Raw genomic sequence first — 25,575 nt, forward strand, 5'->3', positions numbered from 1 at the left:
TTGGTCAGAGCCTGACTATAAAAATGTTCTTTGAATAAGCACCACTCTGTAACTGTTGCTATTGCCATTTTCACTGTAGGGCAGTGTTCTGAGCTTTGTATTGTCCTTGATGTTGTTGGTATTTCAGTCAAACCAGAAAGCACTTTAAATGCTTTGCCATCAGATTCACTCCTCTTCAATAACTGGGTTGTCAGGCATTTCAGGAGCCTGTCTGTTACTTCTCTCTGGTATTTATCTCTCTGTCCCAATGAATGACTGCTTTTGGTCTGATCTGAAACCTTTTTTAGTTATAAATAAATTTGTTAAGTCAGAGCTATTTCTATTGACTTCTTTACTCATCTTTCTTTTGTTTATTTTCTATTAGCTTATATCTAAATTTTCTCTAATTCATAAATTAAAAAATGATAAAAGAAGGTACCTGTATACATATATCCAAATCAGAAGTCCAGTTTCTTCTTTATTTTACTGAAGCATCCCCAAATGAATTTCAAAATGTCAGTTGAACTGGCGTATGAAAGTTTCATCAACATTTTGAATACACTTTTTGTATCTCACATGCATTCAGGTTTCCCTCAGTTTTTTTTTTGGAATAAATATGATCGACGGTTTGACAGCTTTCATACAAACACAGTATCTTGTCACACTTAGCTTTTCTAAAGAAATATCCAAGTGGGTTCTGTGTTTAAAGTGTCCCATCTACAAAACAAACTGCAAAAAAGAAAACAAACTGTTGCCAATAAAAAGCAGTCATGGCCTTGGGTGTAGAAGGGGGCTTCCCGCACAGACTTCAAGAGAATGGGCTGCACGCAGCATGCATTCTCTGATGGCCATAGGGCAGCTGGCATGCTGGTCGGAGGAGTTTTTCTGGAAGTTGTTCTTATGCCTGGACAGATGCAGTAATTTTTTAAAAATATTTCATTTATTTGTCTTCAGAAAGAAGGGAAGGGAAACAGAGAGAAACATCAATTGGCTGCCCCTTGTACATGCCCCAACAGGGACCAAACCCACAACCTGGGCTTGTGCCCTGATGGGGAATAGAAATGGTAACCTTTCACTTTGTGGGATGACGTCCAACCCACTGAGCCACACCGGTCAGAGCAGACACAGTGATTTAATGACACACAAGAGATACTGAGAACCATGTAAATAAGCCAAAAAATATGTCCCAAATCCAATTTCTCTCAGCCAAAGCCATTAGGTGCCCACAGCTTCTCCCATGCCAATGGCACACACATGTGTGTGCCAGAGGGGATTCAGAGTGAAAATGGGAGTAATCTTAACTGACTATGTGTAAAATACCTTCATAAAATGTATGAAAAAACACACAAGCATGTGAACATACCATGAGGCCCCTCCCAGGACCTTGGAAGGGGCCCAGACAAGTGCAGGCTTGAAGCTCACACATCACAAGCTCTGGTAAATGCAGCTCTGCCCCCCTCAGCTCTGCCCCTCTTCTGTGGGCTCCCCTGCTGCAGAATGTTGAGGAGCCCCCAGGCCAGGGCCAAGGCCCCACATAGCTCGCTGCCCCTCCACCACCGTGCCAGGCACCGAGAGCACTGCAGGTCCTGTCTCTTTCCCTTTGTGAGGGGAGCAGGCACCCTGAGCTCTACTTCCTGCCTGCATTGTGGGGGTTGGTCAGGCCCTGGGGGTGGAGCCCTACAGAATGGCACTGATGCTTCTATAATGAGACATGAGAGGATGATTTCACCCTCCAAATGTGAGGAGGCAGAGAGTCTGCAGCCCTCACCTGACCCTAACCCTGCTTGCACCGAATGTCGGCTTCCAGCCTCCAGAACTGTGTTCCATGTGGTGTTTGTGTTAGAGCAGACTGAGTGGAGGGGGAGCAAGCGAGGGAGCATCCTGGCACCTCTGAAGGCTGGGGCTAGGGTTGGGGTGGGGTCTCTACATTACTGTGGACCATGGGAAACAAGGGTGGCCAAGATGTCGGAGGGAGGTGGGGGAACCCCTGCTTAATAGTACTGTAGTTGCGCCACATGGACACTCCAATAGGGCTTTGATACCTAAGTGTTATTATGAAAGAAGCAGGTTTAATGTTATTAAAATGCTACATGACATGTTTCGATGCTTACAAATATTTCATGCAGTAGAGCTATTGAAACATTTGAAAGCACGTCTGTGTCTGGAGTGAACCCTGGGACGACCTAACCTGGCTGCTTCGAGGGCTGGCACCCCAGGTAGCACTGGTGCGCCTGGGAGGCCAAGAGAAGGCCAGAGTCTCTGAAAGCCTGAGGGGCAGGCTGTCTGTTTCAGGAAGTGAAGCATTCTGACTGTGAGGCCTGGCTTTTGGTCCTCTGTCCACCAGCACATCCCCAGCGGATACCATGTGCCTGGAGCCTGACAGGAGGGTAAGCAAGTCAGGCACTTAGGTGACTTGCCTGAGGAGGAAAGAATGGCTCCAGGTGACATGGTGAGGAAAACACACACCAGGGCTCAAACTCCAGGTGTCCCTGTCATTGTGCCTGCCTGCCAGTTCTCCTCTGTGCAGGAAACAAGAGCATGGGTATGGCTGTGGGGCCTTTGCACCTCAGGCAGGCATCTCTGAAACAGTCCTTCTTGGAAATTCATGGAAACATAGGGTGGCTGCTCTTTCCCCAGAGTGCTGCAGGTGGACATGAGGACACATAGAGGAAGTACCCTTTCCTGCCAAGACACCCAGACAGGAGCACTGGCTGGGCCAGCCTCCACCTGCTGCCTGGCATCTGGCTCAGGCATGGAAGGCAAGGTGAGCCCACCAGCCTGGCCTGGGGGACATAGCCACTTGGGAGGACCCTCTGTGCTGTCCTGGCCCCACCTCTGGAGTTCATGACCACAGGTGGTGTGGCCACAGGGCAAGCCCCTTGGACAGCAGCTCTGAGGCAGGTCTGCAACACTCTACACAGGGCAGGACACAGACCAGGCGAGGGAAGCACATGGTCCACTTCTTCCCTCTCCCCACCATCACCCCACCTCCTGGGAGCCGCAAGTGTTAACCATGTCTCTTTTGGCTTCCAATGACGTTACATCTGCATCCTACAGATGGTAAACAGCCAACCCGAAAGCATCCCTTGCATGTGCAAACCGCCTGGCCAGAGATCCCACTCCAACCACCTGCTTCACAGGCTCTCACACTCTGAGCCACTAGCCCTGGTCACCCTGAGACAAGGGTCAGAGGACTGGGGACAGCCCCTATGCCCTAGTGCCCATGGAAATTATTCATACTAGCAAATCATAAGCCTGCTTACCCAGACTTTGCCTCTGCTGTTTCTTCCTGTGTAAACCCCAGTCCCCTGTCCCTCTGCCTCCTGACCCACACTGTTGCTTTTGGGTGTGCCCTCCTGCCCTGTGGCATGGTGGGGATGGGGTGGGGGTGGGGATCCTTTCGAGACCTGTGAGGAGCATACTGCCTTTTCAATGGCCATTGTCTTCTCTTGGCTTTACTCCACCTGACATTTTCTATTAACACACTGATCCTCAAACACCGTGCTCCTGTCACCAGCCATGCTCCCACCCAGCATGTGCACCCCAATGCAGCCCCTGCTGGCAGTGCTGCTACTGTGACAGCAGCATTTGTGGCAGTGCCACTACTCCCTGCCCTCTGGCTACAGCTGGGGTCACTGACCGGGAGCCTCCTGAGCTCCCTGACAGGCCACTCCCCATCTGCGTGCTCACCACCATGTCACGTGCATGGCTGACCCCATAGACATCAGGTCCCGTGGAGGTGAAGGGGCCGCATACATGGGGTGAACGAGCAAATGAATGAGTAAATGAAGGGATGTATAGGGGGTTGAAGGCTATGCAGCCTCCTCAGCCTGATCCACAGGTCCATTGCCCACTTCTCTGTCCAAGGACAATATGTTCACCTCTCCCGTCTCATCCACCCCTGGTCCCCCAAAATTCCACTCCACAAGAGAGCTGCACACCCACTGGGCCTGGGTCTCATCTCACCTAGGCCCATTGTGCTGAATGCCCACAGTGGGTGGCCCCGAGCAGACAGTGAGAGAGCTGTGGGAAGAAAAGGCCCATCTGCACACTCTGCTGCTTCCCTCGAATCCCCTCTACATACAGAGAACAGGTATAGAGTGTTCTGCCTCCTGGAAACAGTGAACACACACTCTGTGCATGCGCAGGGGTGTATATGGCAGCACAGGCTGAGAGGGACAATGTTTGGGGTGGCTACCTGGGGGGTATGGACAATGAGGATGCCAAGCTGTGACAGAAGCCTGAGCATGGGGAGCCCTGCTGAGGGGCCCAAAGGAAGTGGGGGACAAAGAGGGACAGAGAGGGACTGATGAGCTCAGCATAGCCTGAGATGATCTGCTATTCCACCAACCTGGTCCCCCCTCTCCTTGCCCCTGTGGCTTTTCTTGCAGCAAAGGGGGAGGTAAGAAATGACTAACTTCAAAATACACAATCACACTACCGTAATAAGTTGTGTTAACACTTACAAATGCACACAGGTGCAGGATTCCGAGGGGCATCCAGGAGGTATGCTCCTTTACCCCTGCATCCCCACTCCACACACTGGGAATCCCTGGTTTAGGGATTTTCAGCCTGTGCTCTTGGGAACCATGGCAGGCTGATCTGAGGCTCAGCTCTGCCCCCTCAATCAGCATAACTCTGTTTGTTTTCACACAAAAATGGCGATTTTATTTGCTAGGCTAAATTAACAAAGGGCCCTACCACCTAAAAGAGCAGAGGGTGATGGCTGGGTCAGTGGTGTCTGTGAGGAAGGGGCTCTTCCTCCGTATCCACCCATCTTCCTCACCAGGCCCCTCCACCCTGTGGGAGGAGGGCCCATCAGCTGGGCCTGCTGGCACTCTCCGACCCACCTCCTCCCACTGACCCACCTCCTCCCATTGGCCAGGTGCCTGGGGATGAAGGCCAGCCCCACTCCCCATGCGAGTATGCCTGTGCAGGGCCTGCCTCCAGCTCCTCCCACCATCCCTCTGCCCAGTGAGGTTGGAGGGGGTGGCCTGGGGTAGGAGGCCATGCTGAGCTAGTCTCATTCTTCAGCTCTGGGTGCACTGAGCCCCCCACTGGGGTTATGGCAAATGCTTCAGTGCCCTGTTCCCTTTGTCGAGCTCCTGTGGGGAGGAGGGCTGTGTGGTTAGTACTGGTATTACTAGGTCTCTGGTGTTTTACTACCAAATGTCCCACCTCCAGCTTCTAACCATTCATTAAGCCTGGGGGCACAGCCAAATCACCTGGGGACCTCTTAAAAATATCAACTCCAAGGTCTTCAAACAAAACATGCTCATAAGGTTCACAGCAGCCCACTCACAAACACCAGAAGGTGGAGACAACCCACATGCCATAGACAGGCAAACAGATCAGCACAGTGTGGTGCACCTGGACAGTGGGACTATTTATTCAGTCATGAAAAGGAAGGAAGCACTGACACAGGCCACAGCAGGGATGAACCTTGAAAACACGTTGCTGAGTGAGAAAAGCAAGACACACAAGGCCACATATTATATGATTCCAGTTATATGAAATTCCAGAATAGGCAAATCCATGGAGACTCAGGGTATACCAGTGGTTGCCAGGGGCTGGAGAGAGGAAGGGAGTGAAGAGTCACTGCTTAATGGGATATCCTTTTGGGGCAATGAAAAAGTTCTGCAACTATACAGTGGTGATATAACTAAACACCACTGTATTGTGCACTATAAACTGGCTAAAATAGTGCATTTTATGTTACTTGGACTTTACCATAATTTAAAAAATTACAAAAACAATTCCTGATCATTACTGCAAACCAAAATCTGTAGGGTTAGGACTAGGGATCTGTAGCTTTAAGAAACTACACCATGGACAAAATAAAATTAAGCAGAATTTAAGACCCACCTGGAGGAACCTCAGGCCCATCCTATTTGGGGACTTTCTAGGCCTGGGTTGGTGGACATAGGCTGGAATCTACCCCCTTTCCCCACAGAGCAGGTGCAGGTATGTGCAACTTCAGTGGGCTGAGCCCTGGTGGGCTGGGACATACCTTAGGCTCATCTGAATAAGCCAGACCTCTAGCAAGTGATTGGCCAAGGAGTGAGTGTGAAGTTTCATCGGAGCCAATGAAAATCAGGCCTGGAGTCAGGAGAGAAAGTACTGGGAGGGTCTTTCTGCTGATTTGTTGGAGGTGGGAAGTGGGCCTGGGCAGATGGGAGATGGTGGTGAGCAATTACTGATTGACTTTGAGGGGCAAGTCTGTCTACTAGGGGGCAGACACAGAGGTCTCAGAGGTGGACAGGCTAAGCTGGATGCTGGGCCTGGGGACCCAGCAGCCACCCGACCCCAATGCTGACCTCAAGATGAGGTGACTCAGAACCCCCAGTGTGCAGGGGATACTGAAGACTGCTGGAACCCTATAACTGCTCCTCAGAGGGGCGGGGACTGAAGCACAGTGAGGAGCTCTGAGACATCACATTTGCTCTGGAGTGACATGTGGAGGGACGTGTTATTAGAAAGGAGGCAGGGGACATTCACCCCCACCTGCCCATCCCCCCGGGCTCTGAAGGGACTGTGCCTGGAGATCTGAGTGTGCCTTGGTGCCTGCCCTCTGCCTGGACTCACCTTGCCAGGTGCACACATGGTCCCATCCAGTGGGGGGCCCTTCTTGGTCTTGCAAAAGTAGGGATTGTCAGGGTGGCTGCACCACAGCTGCTTGCAGGGGTCGAAGGTCCGGAACTGAAAGAGAACACCAGCCACTGGTTAGGTCATTTCCCACTGGGGGTACCCTGTTCCGCCAGGTCCTCTTGGACAGCTGTGCATCCAGGCACGGCCTGGCTGCCTGGGACAGGCCTATGTGCCCAGTGGGTGCCCTGAGCTTCCTGTGATTCTGAGGCCATGAGAATCTTGGGTGTACAGCCACTGATTCAAGTCCTTGTGGGCTACTGGGTCTCCACAGCCTCCCACCCTTGATGGCTGCACTCCCCACGGGGCCTGGACAAACAGCTAGGGGCCAGTGTGCCTGGCAAGAGTGCTGGGTGGGCATCTCTCTGGCCCAGGGGCCGTCACTACAGGGCCCTAAGGGGACCCCTGACCCACCTCTTGACCTTCTCCTGAAGCCCGACCCTCTGCTTCAACAGGCCCTGTCTCTGCTCCAGCCTTGCCCTCTGTCCTCCGGGCCTCATAGGGGCCTCTTTGCTGACTTTCTGCTTCATGCCCTGAGAGCCCTTCCTTCAGGAGACCCCTGAAGGGTACTGCTGAGACCAGACCTGGCTGTGCTACTCCCCCTTTCAAGCTTTTCTAGAGCTCCCTATTACCTACCACTTTCCCCAGACCCTCATGCAGTGGGTTAGACAGCCTCGGGACCCAGATGCACCCCTCCCACCCGCTCACTGTGTGGCCTCAGGCACTTTACCTCCCCTCTCTGGGCCCTAACTCCTCATCTGTAAAATGGGGATCCTTTGCAGGCCTCCTCAGTGCAGAGGAGGTGAGCACTGAGGCACACACTGCCCAGCACTAACGTTTTGGCTGAGCTGCTGCACAGCTGGTGGTCCATGCCAGCAGATACACCAGGTTTTGAGGTGCTGTTGGCTCTGTCCTGGCCCTTAGCTCCAGGGAATCACTGGATGCTCCTCTGCGTGCAATGTGCCCACACCTCCAGGCCTTTGCACTTGTGATTCCTGCCTCTGAAACGCCCTGTCCTCCCACTTGGCCTCACCCCTCACGTCTTCCTAGGGAAGCCCTCCTGAACTCTGCAGATCACACAGGGCCTCACCAGGCCCCCAACCATCCCTTGCCAATGTCCAGGTCACAGCCCTTGTCAGCTGCATGCTCCCTGCCTAGGACTAAGTCTGGATAGGCGGGTGGGCACTGTGTGTGACTGGGTGCAGAGGGAGATGCTGCCCCAGGGTGCCGGCTCCGACACTCACCGCAGTGCACATCATGTAGCCCAGGCCGAAGTCGAAGCGGCACTGCTCGTTCATGGAGTAATGCAGCCCGGGGAGCTGGGGCAGTGTTGGCCAGTCATGGGCGAAGGGGTCATCCCGCAGGCAGTCATAAGAGCTGTGAGGGGACACGGGTGCTGCAGGCTGCCTTCAGCCGGACTGGCCACCCAGCCTGTGGAGCAGCTGAGGCCCCTTCTGGAGCTAGCTGGTGGGCCTGTCTGCACACCCCAGCTCTCGGCTGTGTTGCCTCAGTTTCCCGGCTGCATTTCTGTTCCTTGGTGCAAACTACCCCGGACCTGGTTTACCCAGATCCCAGGTGTCTATTAAAGATGCCCCCCATAGTGGGACCCCTCCCCAACACTCACCCACGCTGCTCACTGCCTCTCCCCGCTCGCCCCCCCGTGCCTGGAATTGGAGGAGTCAAGGTGTGGGGGCTCGTGCTGGGCCCCAGGCACACCAGGACATGAACCTTGCTACAGCTGAGCCCCAGGCTCCAGGCTGTCTGTGGGGGCATGGGGTGGTACTCACTGCAGGTAGCGGCTCAGCTCCTGCTGGCTGCAGCGGGACCAGTGGAAGCGGTGGAAGGCTGCCTGCACTAGGGGTGCCATGATGCTGCCCAGCCGGACCTCGTCACCACAGCGGTTGCCTTGCCCATCATGCTCCATGCCCAGCCTGCACAGGGAGTCACGCAGCCTTGCTGAGCCCCCGCCTGCCAGCTTGGCCTATCGGCTCCGCCCCACCCACCCTCCCTCAGTGGGCCTGGCTCAGAGAAGTGGGGCCCCTCAGGCAGCCTTTCCCAGACAGCCAGGGCGCTGGGGCCACTTACACATGGCCAGTCTCATGGGCTACCACAAATGCCGAGGAGAAGCCATCCTCGTGGTTCAGGGTGCAGCTGCGGACAGGGTGGCACATCCCGGTGACAGGAGCATAGCCTGTGAGGAGATGAAGGGTGGCTCCAGCTCCCAGGGCCCACCGTCCCCAGGGCAGAGCCACCTGCCCCCAGGGGCACAGCTCAGGAGAGCCCCGCCCCGGTCTCAGTCCTGCCCACCTGCTCCCCATGCCAGGTCTCACCTGGCAGGTTTTCTGCCATCTTGGCACTCCCACCAGGCATCCCCTTTCACACCACCCCCACCTCCCCACTTGGCTGCAATACCTGGAAGACCCAGCCAGCCCTACTGACAGGGCACAGGGGGTGGCAGCAGGGGCAGGTCTCAAAGGGGCCCTTGGGCGTGGCCAGGCAATGAACACCACAGGTCACACTCCCTTGCTGGCCATGCTGAGTGGGCAGGACAAGGGGACCGAGGGCACATGGCCACAGATGACAGGGCACATGGAGCCCTCGGCCTGCTAACCCTGTGGCCAGGCTGAGAAGATTCTGAGGTACATTTGTGCCAGAGGGTCCCCTCCTCCAGGGGCTGAGGGGCAGGTGCAACCAGAGAGGGAGGGAGGCGCATGGCAGGTGGTGGCTGCAGAGCACAACCCCTGATAGAGATGCACAGTGACCCTCTCACCACCTCACCCAGTCCCTCGGCTCTCAAGGGATAGCTGAACTCACAGTTTACAGCGAGATGCAGCACACTGTGCCAATCCAGTGACCGTGTGGCCCCAGGGGAGGGAGACAGGCAGGGAGCAGGGGCAGGGCTGAGGGACCTGGCAGGGGAGGCTGGGGGCCCTGTGGTGGAAGACTGAGCCCTGCTGGCTGGAGCCTGGTTGCTGGGTTTCTTCAGAAGCCTGGGGGACTGGGAAGGCAGGGTGGGAGGCCTGGCTCTCAGACCCCACCAGAGGCAGCAAAGCCAGAAAGTGAGGCCCACCATTTGGCCCCGGGCAAGATTAAGGGAGGAGACAGAGCTGCTGGTGCCAAAGTGGGGCCTCTGCTGTGGCACCTGGGGGCCTGAGAAGCCTGTAAAGCGAGGGGTCCCGCTTGGGGAACACTGACCTAACCGCACTGTGCTCAGACCCCATGGGAGAGCCCTCGGGAGAGCTGTGAAGGAGAAAGGTTGAGGAGGGAAGGTGTGCTGGCTTCAGACTTGTCTATGTGAGCAATCTGACCACGGTCTTTTCCTGGGAATGATCAGGAAAACCTCCATCTTCAACTATGTTTTGCTCTGTGCATTTAGAGATGATTTTCTTGAATTGGGGGCCAGAGCAAAGCTTGGGGAGCTCCCCCCATCCTTTGTACGCCCACCTGGCCTGTGAAGTACGCCTCCTGCAAGTGCTTGTTGTCCACGCTACTCAGCAGACATGGGCCTTTGCGGCCTGAAGATTTGAGAAAGGATCCTCATCATTTTCTTCATATCCTTTCGTCTGTTATTTTCCTGTTGCTCTCTCTTTCTGATAATCGTGTTAGATACCTAGTGTACCTCCTGAATTGTCTGTGTCTCCTAACTTTTCTCTCATATTTTAATCCTTTTGGATGCCCTTGACTTTGTGCCTCAGATTTTGAATTTTCTATTTTACCCATCACATCTTTAATTCCATAAAAACTCTATCTTTATTGATCTCTAATTCTTCTTAGCAACCTGTTCTGGGTTTATGGGTGTATTTGCCCCAAACATTCTGGCAATATTACTTTTTAAAAAGGTCTTTTCTGTTTTCTAAATTATCTGTTTCCTCTGAAGTCAGTTTTCTGCTTTTGTTTCCCAACTTGGTACTTTTTTTTTTAATGTTCAGTAATCTTTGGCTGTCCTTCCACATTTTTAAATGAAGGATGAGGTCACTTAATGTAAAAGCTTCCTCCTTCCTTTGGGACAGTCTCCCCATGGGAGCCCTCGCCTGGATGAGGCTGACAGACCACTGCAGGCCTTGAAGGGGCACAGGGAAGCCCTCAAAATGAAGAGACCGGCACCAGACAGAAGCCTTGCTCTGTGTTCAGTGGGACTGGACTCACAGTCTCTGTCCCGTTGTGGTGCCGGTCGGTGGGCATGGGAGACACTCTAGCTAGTGTCAGAGATGGTTTGTTAACATAAACTTCTTTGCCTGCCCAGCATCACTAGAGAAGCCTCTCTAGATATGCAAATGTGGGCAAGTGGCAGCAGAAAGAGTGGAGCAAGAAGTAGAGTGGTGTGTGTAATAATTCAGGGAAGAAGTGGTGAGAAGAATAAACACAAATATGCTTGTGTTTACAAAAAGGATTGCTGGAATGATCAGCCGGAAACTAATACAAAGTGACTATCCAGCCCTGGCTGGGTGGCTCAGTTGGTTGGACTGTGGTCCCATAGACTGAAAGGTGGAAAGTTCGATTAAAGGTCAAGCACATGCCTAGGATGTGGGTCTGACCCCGGGATGGGGAACGTACTAGATGCAACCGATTGATGTTTCTCTCTCTCTCTCTCTCTCTCTCAGAAAAATGAAAAAGTGTCTTTGGGTGGGGATAAAAAGTAATTAAAAAAATGACCATCCATAGAGCATGAGGTGGGTGAAATGAACCCACTCCTCTGAATAACTATTTCTGTATAAATTGTTCAAGCTCTTTCTTTTGAAGTACTACTTGTGCCCATAAAAACGCACAGGTCATAAGAATACAACTAGAGAATTATCACAAAGTGATGATACCCACGTATGTACCTCCCTGGTCATGAGATAAAACTGCCCTCACACTGCAGAAGCCCCTTCTTGGGACCTGCCCCTCCTCCCTACTCCCCTGTGTTTCGACACCACAGATCAGTTTGCCCACTTCCAGAGCTGAAGTCAATGGAACCCTAAGTAAGCCCCTTCTTCACTGGGCTTTCCACTCAACATTCCACATGTGGGACTCGCCCCCGGGGTGGCATGCAGCCGTGGCTGTCATTTCTGTGTAGCTGTATTTCCATCTACTCACCTGTTGGTGGATTTAAGTTACTCCACATTTGACAGTCATCGTAAGTAATGCTGTTCTGAACACCCCTGCATCACCCTTTGGTGCACATGCGTCTACACCTGCTGTAGGTGTGTCACTGCTGGGTGCGTTTGTGCTCAGCTGTACTCAATACGGCTCAGCAGTTTCCCAAAGTGGTTGCACAGTTTATATCCCTACCAGAGGAGTATGAGCACTACATATCCTGTCCTCACCAAGGTGTGGGGCTCTTAGTCTTTTTTATTTCAGCCATTCTATTAGGTGTGTTCTGGATTCCGATTATGGTTTTATTGCATTTCCCTAATATCTATTGAGGTTGAGCATCTTTTCATATGTTTATGGGTCATTTATGTTTTGTTAAGAGCCTGAGAAAGTCTCCTGCCCATGATTCTATGGGGTTATTTAATTAGCAATATTGTTATTGATTTGCCAGCGTTCACATATTTCAGATATCTTTATTAGATGCAGTATATGTATTATGGGTATTTTTCCCCAGTGGATCAATGGTGTCTTTAATGAACATTAGTTTTTAATGTTAATGTAGTAATGTTTATCTTTTCCATTGTGTTTAGTGCTTTTTATCTTTTTATTTTTTAAAGATTGTATTTCTTTATTTTTAGAGAGGGGGAAGGGAGGGAGAAAGACAGGGAGAGAAACATCAATGTGTGATTTCCTCTCAAGCGCCCCCTGCTGGGGACCTGGCTAACAACCCAGGCATGAGCCCTGACTGGGAGTCAAACCAGCAACCCTTTGGTTTGCAGGCTGGCACTCAATCCACTGAGCTGTACCAGCCAGGGCTTATCTCTTTTTAAAGAAATCTGCTATAACTCAAAAAATATGGAGATATTCTAATATCATATTCTATTACCTATTATTATTTCACCTTTTGTAGGTAGGTGTAAAATCCACTAAGTTAGGATGTAAAACACCCACAAGTATGACCTGTGCATATGGAGGAGGGGTGCCAGGCTTCACTCTCCCCCAGTCTCGGTAGTCAGCTGGCCCAGCATCACTGGGTAAGTGCCATCCTCCCCTCTGTTCTGCAGCACCCCCTTTGCAACCAACATTGTTCACGCTGAAGTCCAACTCTGGACTCTCTCCAGTTCTAAAGACACGTTTATAAGACCTTGCATCCAACGTACACTCTCAAACGACTGTATTCTTGTAAGTACTGAATATACTTTTATCATCTTCAATTGTTCCTGGCTATACTTGGCTCACTGCTGGTCTGTAGAAATGTTAGAACCAACTTGCCAACACCCTCAAGCTGTCCTGCTGGAGCTGCATTTGTCCCGGAGCACATGGTGTCGCCCTTGAGATGAGCCTGGAGAACCTGGTCTCAGAGCACTGGGGAGTCTCCCTGCCTGCCCACAGGCAGGGCCTGCCCTTCACTGAGGCCATGTCATAATTTCTGGTCTAGTTCTTGACACATTTTCTTAGACTTACTCCTAGGTATTTGATGCTTTTTGTTCCACTATAAGTGATACTAATTTTTAAAATTTAATCTGTTTGCTGTAAGAATACATAAATTCCATTGACTTTTGTATATTGACATGCTATCCAAAAATTACTTAATAATTTTAATGATTTATTTTTAGATTCTTTTGAATTTTCTATGTACACCAGTATATCACCTTCAAACAAGCGTCAGAGTTTTTTCCTTTCTGATTCCTGTATTTTAATTTTTCCCTTGGCTGGGGCCTCCACAGCGGGTGTGAAGAGAGGTGGTGGAAGCGGGTATCCTTGACCCAGTCTCAGTCCAGGAGAGAAGCTTTCAACATGTCGCCGCTGCAGCTTCAGAGGAACTGCCCATTCCCACATTCAGAAAGTTCTTCCAGTCCTAATTCAACAGGACATTTGATCATAAACGAATCTTGATTTTTATCGAATACTTTTTCTGGATCAATTGAGATGATCAATGGAGATAATTTTTCCTCCTTTATTCTGTTAATGTGGTAAATTACAATGATGGATTTTCAAATGTTAAGCAAACCTTGCATTCCTAGAATATAGTGAAGTTTATTATGATATAGTACTTTTTAAAAAAATACAGCACCAAATTTGATTTGCTAATATTCTATGACAGATTTTGTATCTATATTCCTGAGAGAGACTGGCCTGTATTTTGTTCTTACAAAGTCCTTAGATTTTGGTTTCAATGTTAGCAGACCTCATAAAATTAGTTGGAAAAATGTTCTTTTTTTTCATTGTGTCAATGTTTGTATGTGCTTGGTATGATTCTTCCTTACAACTTATGGAGAATTCTTGTGTAAAATTATCAATTCCAGGAGTTAACTTTGAAAGAAGGCTTTTAATTACAAATTCAAAATCTTTAATTGATATGAGTTTATTCAGATTTTCTATTTTTTCTAAGATTTTATGTTTAGTCAAAGTATTTGTACCCTTTATCTAAACTGACAAATTTATTGACACAAAGCTGTTCAAAATACCTTCTCATTATCTTATAACCTTTTAAAAGTAAAATTTGTAATTATGTCCCTTTTATATTTGTGATTTTAGTAAATTTATATATTTTTTTAAAAATTAGTATTGCTATGGGCTTTTCTGTTTCAATCCATGCTTTTCAAAGAAGCTAATTTTGGTTTTATTTATTTTCTCTATTGCACTATTGATTTTTGTTTTAACTCTTACCTTTAAAATTTCCTTCCTTCTATTTTTGTGAGTTTAGTTTTATGTTTTGTTTCAAATGTCTTGAGATTTTCTAGAAAAAAGATGTTTCTATGACTGATGTTTCTATGACTGATTTTTCAGCCTTTTTTCCCTTAATAAATGCCCTTAAGGCTATAAACACCACTCCAACAACTGTGTTAGCCTGTGTTCCCAAGTGTTGATATGACATGTTGTCATTGCCATTCCGTTTACAATTGTGTTCCAAATTCTACTGGTGTTTTTTTCTTTGAACCATGAATTATTTATGAGTATAATGTTTAATTTCCAGGCATTCAAAATATTTCAAGCTATCTTTCTTTTCTGTGTGCCTTCAATTTTTTACATTCTGTTGAGACTTCCCTATGGCCCAGCATAGTCTGTTGGGGTCTGTTTTTATGTGCGCTCACAAGATCAGGTCTTTCCGAGTTGTTTGGTGCAGTATTCTGCATATACCAATTAGATCCGCTTGTGTATTTCAAATCTTCTGTATCTCTACCGATTTTCTTCCCTGTTGTTCTTTCCATTAAAAAGGAAATACATTACAATCTTCGACTGTGGTTGTAGACTTGCCTATTCTTCTTTTAGATCTGTCAGTTTTTCATAGTTTGAATTTTTAAGTAAAATCTCTGAAATTTTAATGGCTAAAATCTTGTTCAAATTTGCTTTTTAAAACTGGGGCAGCAAACAACTCTGAAACTCAGTTGTAGATCCCAGCTGGGGCCTGGCTGCCAGCCACCACCCCCCACACCCTTCACCACCTCTGCCCTTCACTGCCCCCTGGAGTAGGTGGTGCCCTGAGGGAAATGGCAGGGGCACTAGCACTGACCCAGGCCCTTGCCGGGCGGGTGAGGTGGCCACCACCCCCTTCCCTGACACCCTTCCCTGTCCTGGGCCAAGACTCCCAGGGCCCTTGCAGGGCCAGTGGCTTGTTCCTGGCCTCTTTCCTCTCCGACCCCTGGAGGAGCGAGGCTCACCTTGCATGCCCGAGGGCCCGAAGTCCTGCCGTGTGAGGAAGATGGCGTGATCATGGTATTCGTCGTGGCCTGTGTCTGGCTTCTGCTGGAGGTAGGCCCAGCGGCAGACATTCTCCAGGCTCTGAGAGGGGTTCCCAATCTCAATCAGGCTCGTGGACTGCAGGGATGGAGAGGTGGAAAAGGGGTTAGCATCTTGTGGGGTCACTGGGGGCTGAGCAGACAGGCCCCAGCTACTGGGGACATGGTCCAGGTGGCACAGTGGCCCTTGCCCAGTCTTTTCAGGACCTGCTTCCTACTTGGCTCCCTGGTGAGTTTCCACTCAAAGTCACTGTGCACAGTTTTCAGGTGAGATGTGGAAGAGGTCATCTAAGGCCTCAATGGCTCCCCTTAGCTCACCTCATTTCCAGGGCTCCCTACATTCTATCCGACACCAGTTCTGTGCAGCCCTGGACAGGAGGCAAAAGCCATGTGGCCTTTGCCCCAAAGAGCTCACAGTCTGGGCAGGGCCCAGGGCAGAAGACAGAAGTTTCAGTGTGGTGTGCCAGCCCAGGGAAGGGCAGGGAGCCCTATTATAACTGAAAGGGTCAGGCCAGTTTTCCAGCCTGCCAAACTGCTCATGACCCAGTTATCCCAACTCAATCGATAGCCCGCTGTCCTTGTGTGGGCAGGTCTAGGGAATTGCGGGTGAGCCAGGGCGTCTGACAGAAGGAAGAATGAAGCAAGGCCAGGGAGGGGCTGGTCGTTGCCAGGAGTCTTGTGTGGTATCCAAGTTAGTGACATACAAGGTAGCAGACTGGCTCCCAGGTCCCATGCACAGAGCCAGCTGCTCCTGGGAGATGAGACCGTTATAAAAAGATATAGTGGGTCCTAATGAAGTAGGTCACATACCAGAGTGAGAGTCCTGGTGACCAGGACCTGCTGGACATGGGCGCGGAGGTGGGCAGCTTGGAGGAGGCAGGAGCAGGGCAGGGAGGTTTACCCTGCCCGCCTCTCCAGAGGGAAGGGAACATGTGACAGCACAGACCAGTGAGCTGTGAACAAGGGTGATGTGTGGCTCTTCCTGACCGGGTTTGCTTGCTCTCACAAGACCTACCCCTCTCTGGGCTGTGAACCAGCAACATCGAGAGGGTGGCTGCTCTGTCACCCAGGCCCTGAGTGGCAATGAGACCACAGTTCTCTGCCAGCTCACACCGGACACATAGCTGAGTAGGGAATAAACCTTTGTTGTAAACTGCTGGACTGTGGAGATTGTTTCTGCAGCAGGTCACCCCAACCCTGGTGCTAGAGAAGGGCTCAAGGGAGGGAACTGCAGCCGCATCATACCCCAGCCAGACCCCACAGTCAGCCTCATCCCTGCCAGGTGGCAGCTGCCTCCAGGACACCCTGAGGGGTCCCAGCTCTTAAGGAGGGACCTTGTGAAAGAATCTCCTCCCTAGGAAGTGAGCTTTAGGTGGCAAGAGAAGGAAGGGACTCTTGTGGGAGGACTGAATTTGTTACTAGAGTTTGGGGCCTTGTGGTTGTACCCTACTGAGTTTAAGAATGCCGGCCCAAGTCCAAACGGAGAATCATCATGTTAAATAGCACAAGGTCTGGGCAGTTTTAAATGTTATTTCTAAATGTGATTCTAGTTAAAGGTTAAAAAGTAGCACAGCATTTTGCAGATGCAACTGTCAATAGGATGAGCTCCACAAGAACTCAAACCAGAAAGTGGAGCAAAGTGCAAAGAAGAAATCAACATACAATTGACCAAATAGTGTATATGAGCACTGGCTAAGTGACCTCGGGGAGGCAGAGCTATGGATGTGAATTTGGTCTCCTTTATCTGCTGCAGTAAATAAAAGTGCCTTGAGACAACCATGTTTGCTCTTGAATGCAGCGCCCCAAGTGGTGAACCCCTTGAATTCGGTGACAGTCACAACAGCCGAAGATGACCTCTTCATCTAGACTAGCTGCAGAGCCCCGAGTGCTGCTCCATCTGCTTCTGCTTCGCAGGCCTGTGATGCAGCTCTGCAGTGTGGCTAGGCCCCTTCCAGAGAAAGGGCCAGGTCTCCCAGCCCAGTGCCAGATCATTCTCTGAGAAGGCCTCATCTGTCCTCAGGGTTCCAAGTTCCAGGAGTTGGGACTATTTAGTCTAGGCTCCTGCCCTGCCGGTCCCAGCTCTGCGTCTGCCTGGCACCATGATGGTTCAGGTAATACCACGAGAGTGGGCCAAGGAGTTGGAAAGGTGGGAGACTGTGATCCTAGAGCAGTGGGCCTCCTCCCACCATGGGAGGAGACCCACTGGAGGAAGAAGCTGCTGCAGAGCAGAGCAGAGCAGAGCAAGGCCCCGGGCTGGAGGCAGGTTGACTCTGGTATCTTCCCACCACACGGGTTCACCCAGGCCTGAGGCCATCCTGACAGAAGGTCTGTTTGTTGTCCATCACCACAGAACAAGCTATTCCAGAATTTACGGTCTCAACCCCCAAACATTTGTTATCTGTGGTTTCTGAATCAGGAATGTGACAGCAGCTGAGATAAGGTGAGCCACGAGATGGCAGGCGGCTGAAGACGGGGGTGGTGGCCTCCCCTGCAGGCTCTCTGGGACAAGCTGGAGCCATATGCTTGCCCACAGTTGCTGGCGGGATGCAGGTCCTCATGGGCTGCAGGACAGCCTCCTTGCCACACCGCAGGGACCTTCCCCCACACAGCAGCTCACTCCCTCGCCCCAGTGTGAGGGGTGCGGGAGAACCGGGGGCACATTCAGGGCAGAGCCACAGCCTGTTTACACTTGCACCTGGGTCCTGCCCACATGGAGCAGAGCAACTTGAATACCAGGAGGCAGGTCACTGGGGCCACCTTCAAGGTTGCCCCCCACAGGTGTGCGTCTCATTTGTGAGTAAAGAGATTCCTCCTTGTGAAAGTTGTGTTTCTGTCACTTGTGGCTGAGAGTCCTGCACTTCCTCCTCTGTGGAGACAATGGGAACCCCAGCCGAGGGCACTGGTTGGCAGACCAAAGCGATGGCTGGTCCAGGGTCCAGCTGGTACATCCCACATGACCTCTGTCCATGTGCTTGAGGAGGAATCAAAAGTCCAGCCAGAAAGACATACCTGTGTCAGAGCCATGCGAGGGTTGGAGCCACAGGCGGCAGCCAGGCTGATTCGGGGAGAAGGAGCAGGTTGGGGACATGGAGAGAGGGCTCCAGAGGGTGGGTCCTCACACAGGGCTGGGAAGGTGCTGCAAACCCGAGGACCCGACAGGGACCAGGCAGGGGTGCACGTCAGTGTGGCAGGTCGGTTGTGAGAAAAGTCTCTCTCTCTCTCTCTCTCTCTCTCTTTTTTTTTTGCCAGTTTGGAAGGGGTAAGCAACATTTTCCTGTTACGATCAAGAAAGTGTGGCGGTGGGAGTGGCGAGGCTGTGACAAACCAAGCAGCCAGCGCACTACGGAGGGGTGATGAGGGCGCCACCTGCTGCTGGCGTGCGAGAACAGAGAATGGGGCTGCTGGACTGCACCCCTCAGGCACTCCTCTAAATATTAATTTTAGTGAGAAGCCTACTCCTTGGACATGTTGGCACAAATTAAAATAAGTTATGTGCATAAAACAAAACACACCTCCCAGGCATCAGGCTGAGAGCCATGGCATCAAGGTCCTCGGGAGCACAGCCCTTCTCATGGCCTTCCAGGCTGGACTGACACTGGCCAGCGCCCGCTCTCTCACAGACGAGGGGCTCCCCAAGGTCAGCCCTGGCTCCCAGCCCCTCTCGCATCCAAAGTGATCCTGCTGCTGCTGTAGGATAATTTATTGAAATACTGCTTTGCATTTTGTTTTCGCCTCATCTTTGCTTCTCCCATTTCAAGAAGTCAGACTGCTCCTTGCATTCTCCAGCCCCATAACAGGCTGCGACCACCTCCTGCCTGTGGGTCTGAGGAGACTCCCTGAGGGGCTGCACCAGGCATGGTGGCCCTGGGGGGCAGATCTCAGAAAGGAATGGCCACGCCCCGGGCTTGGGGGGCCTGTGGCCTGGATGGATGAGTGGGGGGACATCCCAAGATGTGGAGGAGGAGAAGGAGGTCAGCATGCTGGCGTCCAAGGTGTGGGAGTTGCTCCCTCTTCTTATTCCTATGCCTACACCCCACCTTTCTCAAGGTCCTGGCCCCTGTGAGATGGGCGCAGGAAACCAGGGCCCTGTCCTTGCTGGGTCTGGAGCACTCAGGTGGGGGTGGGGAGCCTGGGCCCACCTGCAGCCTGGCATTGACTTTGTGCCCCATGACAGGTGCAGGGCCCACGCACATTTCAGAAAGAGTCTTCTGGGTCAGGGAGGTGGGAATGGGGCTATAGGGGGACAGTGGCCACCGAGGTGCGTGCGGCCCACCTGGTGCAACGTCAGCAGAGCCCGGGCCCGGTGGAAGGAGAGGAGAATGAGAGGTGTCAGGGCTGGCGGGGGCAGGGGTGGAAGTGTCCTGGCAATGGGTCCTCCCTGTGAGGGAGGCACGGCAGGAGGACTGCACACTCGCAGGGCACTGTGGGGTCTGTGGTGCCAGGGACACCGTCATGGGATGGACTTCGGGGGCCCAGCTTGCTTGTGCAGCAATAGCTTGGACATTTTGTTTCAGGGACCCCTCCCACTTTGTGGGGTGCAGCTTATGGGTGGGTGATCAGTCCAGGTGTCCTGCCCAGACCTGCCTAGCCCTGCCCAGAGCTGGCCTGGGACCCAAGTTAGGCTGGAGGATCAGAGATTCAAAAGGACAAAACTGGCTGAAGTGGTTTTGCCTCACCAGGTGGCAGCCCCCAGACACACACCTTCGAGCTTCTGTGTCGGGTGCCCCAGGCCTGACCTTTCTTGACCTACTTTACTCACTTCCTGGACACTGCTCCCAACCCTCCTGCATTTCTCAAAGGCTCCTCACAGACAGGGAGTCCAGGTGGAGACAGTGGGTGGCCAGGCAGGCCTGACACCCAGGGGGAAGGTCTAAGATATGTGGGTCATTAGGTTCTGGTGGGACCTACCCAGATCGACCTCTTGCCACTCTGTCTTTGACCGTGTAAGCCTCACGAGGGCCCCCTCTGGCCCGCCCCCCCCGTCCCATGCCCTTGTCAGGTATCGCAGCATGGGAGCAGTGGCTCTCCTCTGAGCCAGGAGAGGAGACTCTTCTACTTCCCCTCAGAAGTGACAGGGAGGCTGAGGAAGCTGCCTGTATGAATTAAGAACGATTCTCACACCCACATCCCTGTGGCGTCTGCGTTGCTTCTGCCCATGGCTGCTGTCTCCTGGCTGCCTGCTGGTCTCTGCATGGGACTGAGCCTGTTGCCAGCTGTGCGGGGGTGGGGCCCACGCATAAGCTCAGCAAGCAGGTGGATGCAGACTCACCACAGACCCCACACACCACCGGCGCACCCCAGAGGGAGCTGAGGCCCCGCTGTCCAGAGCCAACCACAATGAGCGGGGCATGTGCATGTACTGGGCTGGGTGCAGCTGTGGGGTCCCCGCACCAGGGTCACTGAGCTGATAACCAGGCTCTGAGTTTACATCATCATCTAACTGGAATTGTACAACTGTCCTAAGATACAGGTGTGGTCACTGTCTTATTTTCTGGGGGAGGAACCATTTCTGAGGCAACTGAAATAACACACCACAAGTCCAAAGGCTGGAAAGGGGTGGACATGTGCCACTGTCCAGTTCAGGAGGGACACGAAAGGCAGGGCAGTCCTGAGGCAGCCACATGGCGGCGCTGCTGCCAAGCATGGTGAAGCCAGGGCTGGGCTGATGGGGGTTGCCCCAGGTGGGGCCTGCAGCTCTGAGCCTTGAGGGCACCTGGCAGTGGGGACTTTGAGGTGGAGGCAGTTTCCGAGGTCCCACACCCAGTAAGTCAATCAAGACCTTCCCCTAACACTCTGCTGCAGCCAGAGCTCTCTGATAGTCCATTGTTTGCTCTGAATGAGCTGAGTTATTTCTGTTCTTCTCCCCTTCACCCCTGGAGACTAAGACAAACTGCAGCCTCCCTCTGGACAGCTCTAGGCCGGAGCATCTCCATCCACGCATCCCTAGGCCAGCAGGGCAGGCGACAGGTGCAGCTCACGTGGGCCGAAAGAGAGCACTGGGATGGGAGACTCGCTCTTCCCTTACCTGTTCTGAGTTCTTGGACAAGTTACCTCACTGTCCTGAGCTCCCCACCTGAGGATGGGTGCAACCCCAGGGCAGAGCCAGGGGTGCAGTGGCTTCCAGCCAGGACAGTCATGGCCTATAAATGTTCCTGGTCCTGTCGCTGTCAAGATAAGGATGGTAAAGATGGAGATAGGACCCCAGTCCCTGGGGGGGCAGTGTACCCACTGGGGCTGCCAAAGCTCTGGGGGCTCCTGCCCCAGGAGGTTGGCTTCAGTTGTAGGAGGCTTTCAACTCCCTGGCCACAGGCGGCCCTGCCTCGAACCAATCCCCAGGCCCACAGGAAACACTGCAGCCTGAGGGGAGGCAGGATCCCCTGGGCTCAGGGAGCAGGGCTCCCCTCCACCTCTGCCCTGCTGACATTTGGGTCCAGCAATTTCTCAGTGTAGGGACTATCTTATGCACCATAGGGTGCTGAGCAGCACCCCAGCTTCTACTTATTAGGTGCCATTAGCACCCCTTGGCAGGTGGCAAAACTGCCTTCTGTGGGGACTGCTAGCATGGGGGAACACTTGAAGGAGCAAGGGGCAAGGAGCCTGGTGTTCTCTCTCCCTGGCCTGAGGGATAACTGTGCCGGCCCCTTCCCAGAGCAGCATGGCTCGTGACTCACTCTGGGTGACCATGGCAGGGTCTGAGCCCATGGGGCCCTAAAGACAGTAATTCACGTGAATCCCTCCTTACTGCCATCATTGCTAGTGTGTGTTCACTTCATGGGGGACTCGAGGGCTCAGTAATGCTGAATAACTTGCTGCAGGTCCCACAGGACCAACACAGTCAGAGGTCGCACTCCTTGGGGAGCAGCGTGGGTCCCCCCCAGGCTGGGGGCCTCCTCCCTTCAGCTCCAGCTTCTGAGTAGCTCAGACCTCACCCTGACAGACAACTCAGAGCCCAGAGAGGCCAGAGGCAAGCTCCTTATTTCCCTGCCTGGACTCCCTATCATTAGGGTATGTCCTCAAAACCCTTCCTCCCAGATGTTGGAGCCTATTCACAGAGAAGGCCAGGCCCAGAGTCTCACAGGACCCTCCCAGGGCAGGGGCTGGGATAATCAGAGGCTGGCCACCAGGCTGGGCCCCCATCAAGTTGGGGGCTGGGACCCACATCTGGGGAGATTAGGGGGCTACCCAGGGGTGCTCTGCCACCCCCACAGTGCCCTTCACACAGGTAGAAAGGCACAGGATCAAAGCGGGCAGGTGATGGCCCAGGACTCTCACAGTGAGAGGACGGAGCGCTGAGCCCTTGGACACTAAGGTTCTGGGCGTGCTGAGCGCACATGCCCAGCGGTCTTGCCTCTTGCCTTCCACTAGCAGACCTGGATTCCTCAGACCTTCCTCCTCCAACGTTGAGAAGTTCCTGCGAGCATGCCACACCTGTGTCAGCCTGGTCTTTCATGTGAAGAAACCTGCTGTTCTTCTGTGATTCTCCTGGGGCCTCTGGTTTCCGTGTGCTTTGATTCTCATCATCCTGGGAAATATCTGAAGTGAGAGCAGTCCAGTAGCTTCGGTTACTTCTTTGAAAGCCAAAGGAAGCCAGTTGCTATGCAACCCTCCAGCGCCAACCCTGCTGGCTGAGGGTGCACTATGGAACACAAGATTATCTCTGTTCTGCTGCTGTTTTTTAAGGAATGGAGAAAAATGTTGTTTTAGGAAAAACTTGAGACAACTCCGAAGCATCTCATAAGCTGGAAGACAAACATGTCACTCACACGAGTTCCCAATTTCAGCCCCATTGGAGGGTGCTGGGGGGCTGGGGGGCTGGAGGCCTGGGTGGGCTGGCACTGGGAAGCTGGCCTCTTCTCATCGTGATTAGGAACCAATCACGGCATTGGAAGGTGCACTGAGGGGCCACTTTCTGCCCTCAGTCTGGGTTTTGGCCCCACAGCTCCCAGGATCCGTGGACCTCGGGGGTTGCCGTGCAGGCCCCGCTCCTCACAGGGCTCCTGGCTGCAACTGCCTTGGTCTCACCAGGCTTAGACTCTTCTGGGGATAGGGCCTCACTTCTCAACAGAGAACTCGGGGTTTCTTGCAGAGTGGCTCCTCCGAACTCATCCTTTAAGACCTCGCTGACTATGCCTCTAGCCCCTGGAGTCCAGCCTGGCAGTTCCCTGCCTGGTGACCCAGCCCAGCCAGGGCACCGCCACCTAGCTGTGTGTCTTTCCTGCCCCCCCCCCGCCCCCCCGCCGGCCGCTGTGAACCTCCGTCTGCTGTTGCTTCACAGGCGCATGCACCCCACTCCTGGGAGCAGGCAGGCCCTGGGCTCCGTCTAGCGAGGCCTGAGTGGCAGGCTGCTTGGGACACACCTCCTCATGCTTCCCGTGAGGCACGTCCCTCGGGACCTGGAGACGGCCTGGTCCACGGACTGTGTGAGTGGGCTCTGTGGCTGGCAGACACAAACTGTCACTGTCCATGACAAAATATGCAGAAAGGAGACACGTTTCGCAATTAGTTGGAGTGATTTTATGTCTATAGGGTTTAACAATAGAAAGTAAAGGCTGGTATTTTTGCATATCCTGGTTTTTGTCACATTTCCCTTTCCTAATAATTCCTTTAAAATGCATTTGGCAGAAGCACTGGTCGGCAATGCACCACTGACAGAGGCACTCCGTGCCTGGCTCAGGCCTTCGGCTCCCACAGCCACCTCCATGGACTGTCACTTTCCTGGGCTGTCTGATCGCCCCAGACAGTGGGACAGCCTCTCCTTCCCCCGGACGTTGCTCCTGAGCCCTGCAGCCCAGCCCAGAGCCACTGCTTGGCTCCCTGTGTAGTTCCATGGGATGCTGGAACAGTGGGCAGGGCCTCCATTCGGCTCCTTCAGGTCCAGCCCCCTCCTAACTCGGCTACCCCTGACTGCACTTCTGCAGCCCGTTCTCCTCAAGGAAACTGAGACTCACACTCAGGACTTCCCTTCCCCTTCACAGCCCAGTGACCCAGCAAAGGCAAGCAGAGCCTCAGGCTGGCCCTGCCATGTTCTGGAATCCCCTGGGACAAGGCAGCCCTAATGGGAGCCGGATTTGCCTAGGGACCTAGTATGGCCTGAGGATGCCTGGCGTGGGCCCTGGGCTTCCAGGGGCAGGCGGTCAGGAGGAGGGCAGAGCAGGGTGAGCTTTGCTACAGGAGACAGGTCACCCTGGCTGGATCCCCAGGGCAGCCCCCAGGCCAGGATGAGATGGGCTGGCATGTGGGCTGCAACACCCCACATCCTGGTATGTCCTCTGCTCTGACCCCTCCAAGGCAATGAGCAGAGGTCAGGGCCAGGGTGCTGAGCCCTGCCTGGGGGTCAAGGGGTGCTATCTGGATTCAGCTCTGAAGCATGAGTCCAGCCCTGTTCTTCCTGCCAGTCCCCACATCACGGATTCCCATACCCCTCCCCCCCACACTGGGAAGACAGGGAGGCGAGGTGGTGGTTGGTCCCCTTGTGTCTTCATGGTTTTGGTCCTGGTCTTGCTGAAGCTGTCCCACTGCTCAAGTGCCCTGGGCTGCTGGCCTTGCTGGCAAAGGCTCCAGGCAGCCCCCTGCCTGTGTGTGTCTCCATACTGTTCCCATGTCCATGCTGTCCCCAAGGAGAGTGGGCTGTGGCCCATGCCCACTCCCCTTCCTCCCCACTCACTGACAGGTAACCGAGGTGGTACCAACATGGCCCTCGGAAAGCAGAGTCCTCCCCATGGGGGGCACAGGAAGCGCAGTGCCCAACTGGCCATGGCTGGGAGGCATGTGCTGGCCCATCTGGGTGATGCAGCCTCACGCTGACCAAGTGGTTCACCCCAGTGTCCCCCAGACATTCAGAGGCTGGGGTCCCCAGGCCTAGCCACAGGAAAGGTGAGACAGTGTGTGAAGAGCAGGAGAACACAGACCCTCCCCACCCATCCCTAACCCACCCCTTGAGGTGCCAGGAGAAAGCATGAAGCCCCTTCTGCGTCCCCCCTTCAAGTCAGCAATAAAACCCCGGGCAGGACAGAGCCCCATGGTGTAATACCACATCAGTTGGTCCCATCCAGTTGATCAGGGTTATCTGAACCCAACTTTAAAGTGATTTTTTAAAAAAATGTAAACTGTTTTTCATAATTAAGAATGCACTGCTTTA

At 52.9% G+C, this 25,575-nt stretch overlaps 1 protein-coding gene across 1 annotated transcript in view; it reads right to left on the minus strand.

Moving 5' to 3' along the window:
• ADAMTS2 (ADAM metallopeptidase with thrombospondin type 1 motif 2) overlaps positions 1–25,575 on the minus strand; it is a 253,189-nt gene that overhangs the window by 61,970 nt on the left and 165,644 nt on the right. Inside the window, exons 6-10 of the mRNA XM_045850512.1 lie at positions 15,360–15,516; positions 8,710–8,815; positions 8,412–8,555; positions 7,869–8,001; positions 6,565–6,678 (exon numbers count right to left, since the gene is read on the minus strand). Of these exons, the coding sequence (XP_045706468.1) occupies positions 6,565–6,678; positions 7,869–8,001; positions 8,412–8,555; positions 8,710–8,815; positions 15,360–15,516 (654 nt within the window). The remainder of the gene's footprint in view (positions 1–6,564; positions 6,679–7,868; positions 8,002–8,411; positions 8,556–8,709; positions 8,816–15,359; positions 15,517–25,575) is intronic.

The sequence above is a fragment of the Phyllostomus hastatus genome, unplaced genomic scaffold, assembly GCF_019186645.2.
Source record: "Phyllostomus hastatus isolate PE091 unplaced genomic scaffold, TTU_PhHast_1.1 phas_contig_81, whole genome shotgun sequence".
Taxonomy (NCBI): domain Eukaryota; kingdom Metazoa; phylum Chordata; class Mammalia; order Chiroptera; family Phyllostomidae; genus Phyllostomus; species Phyllostomus hastatus.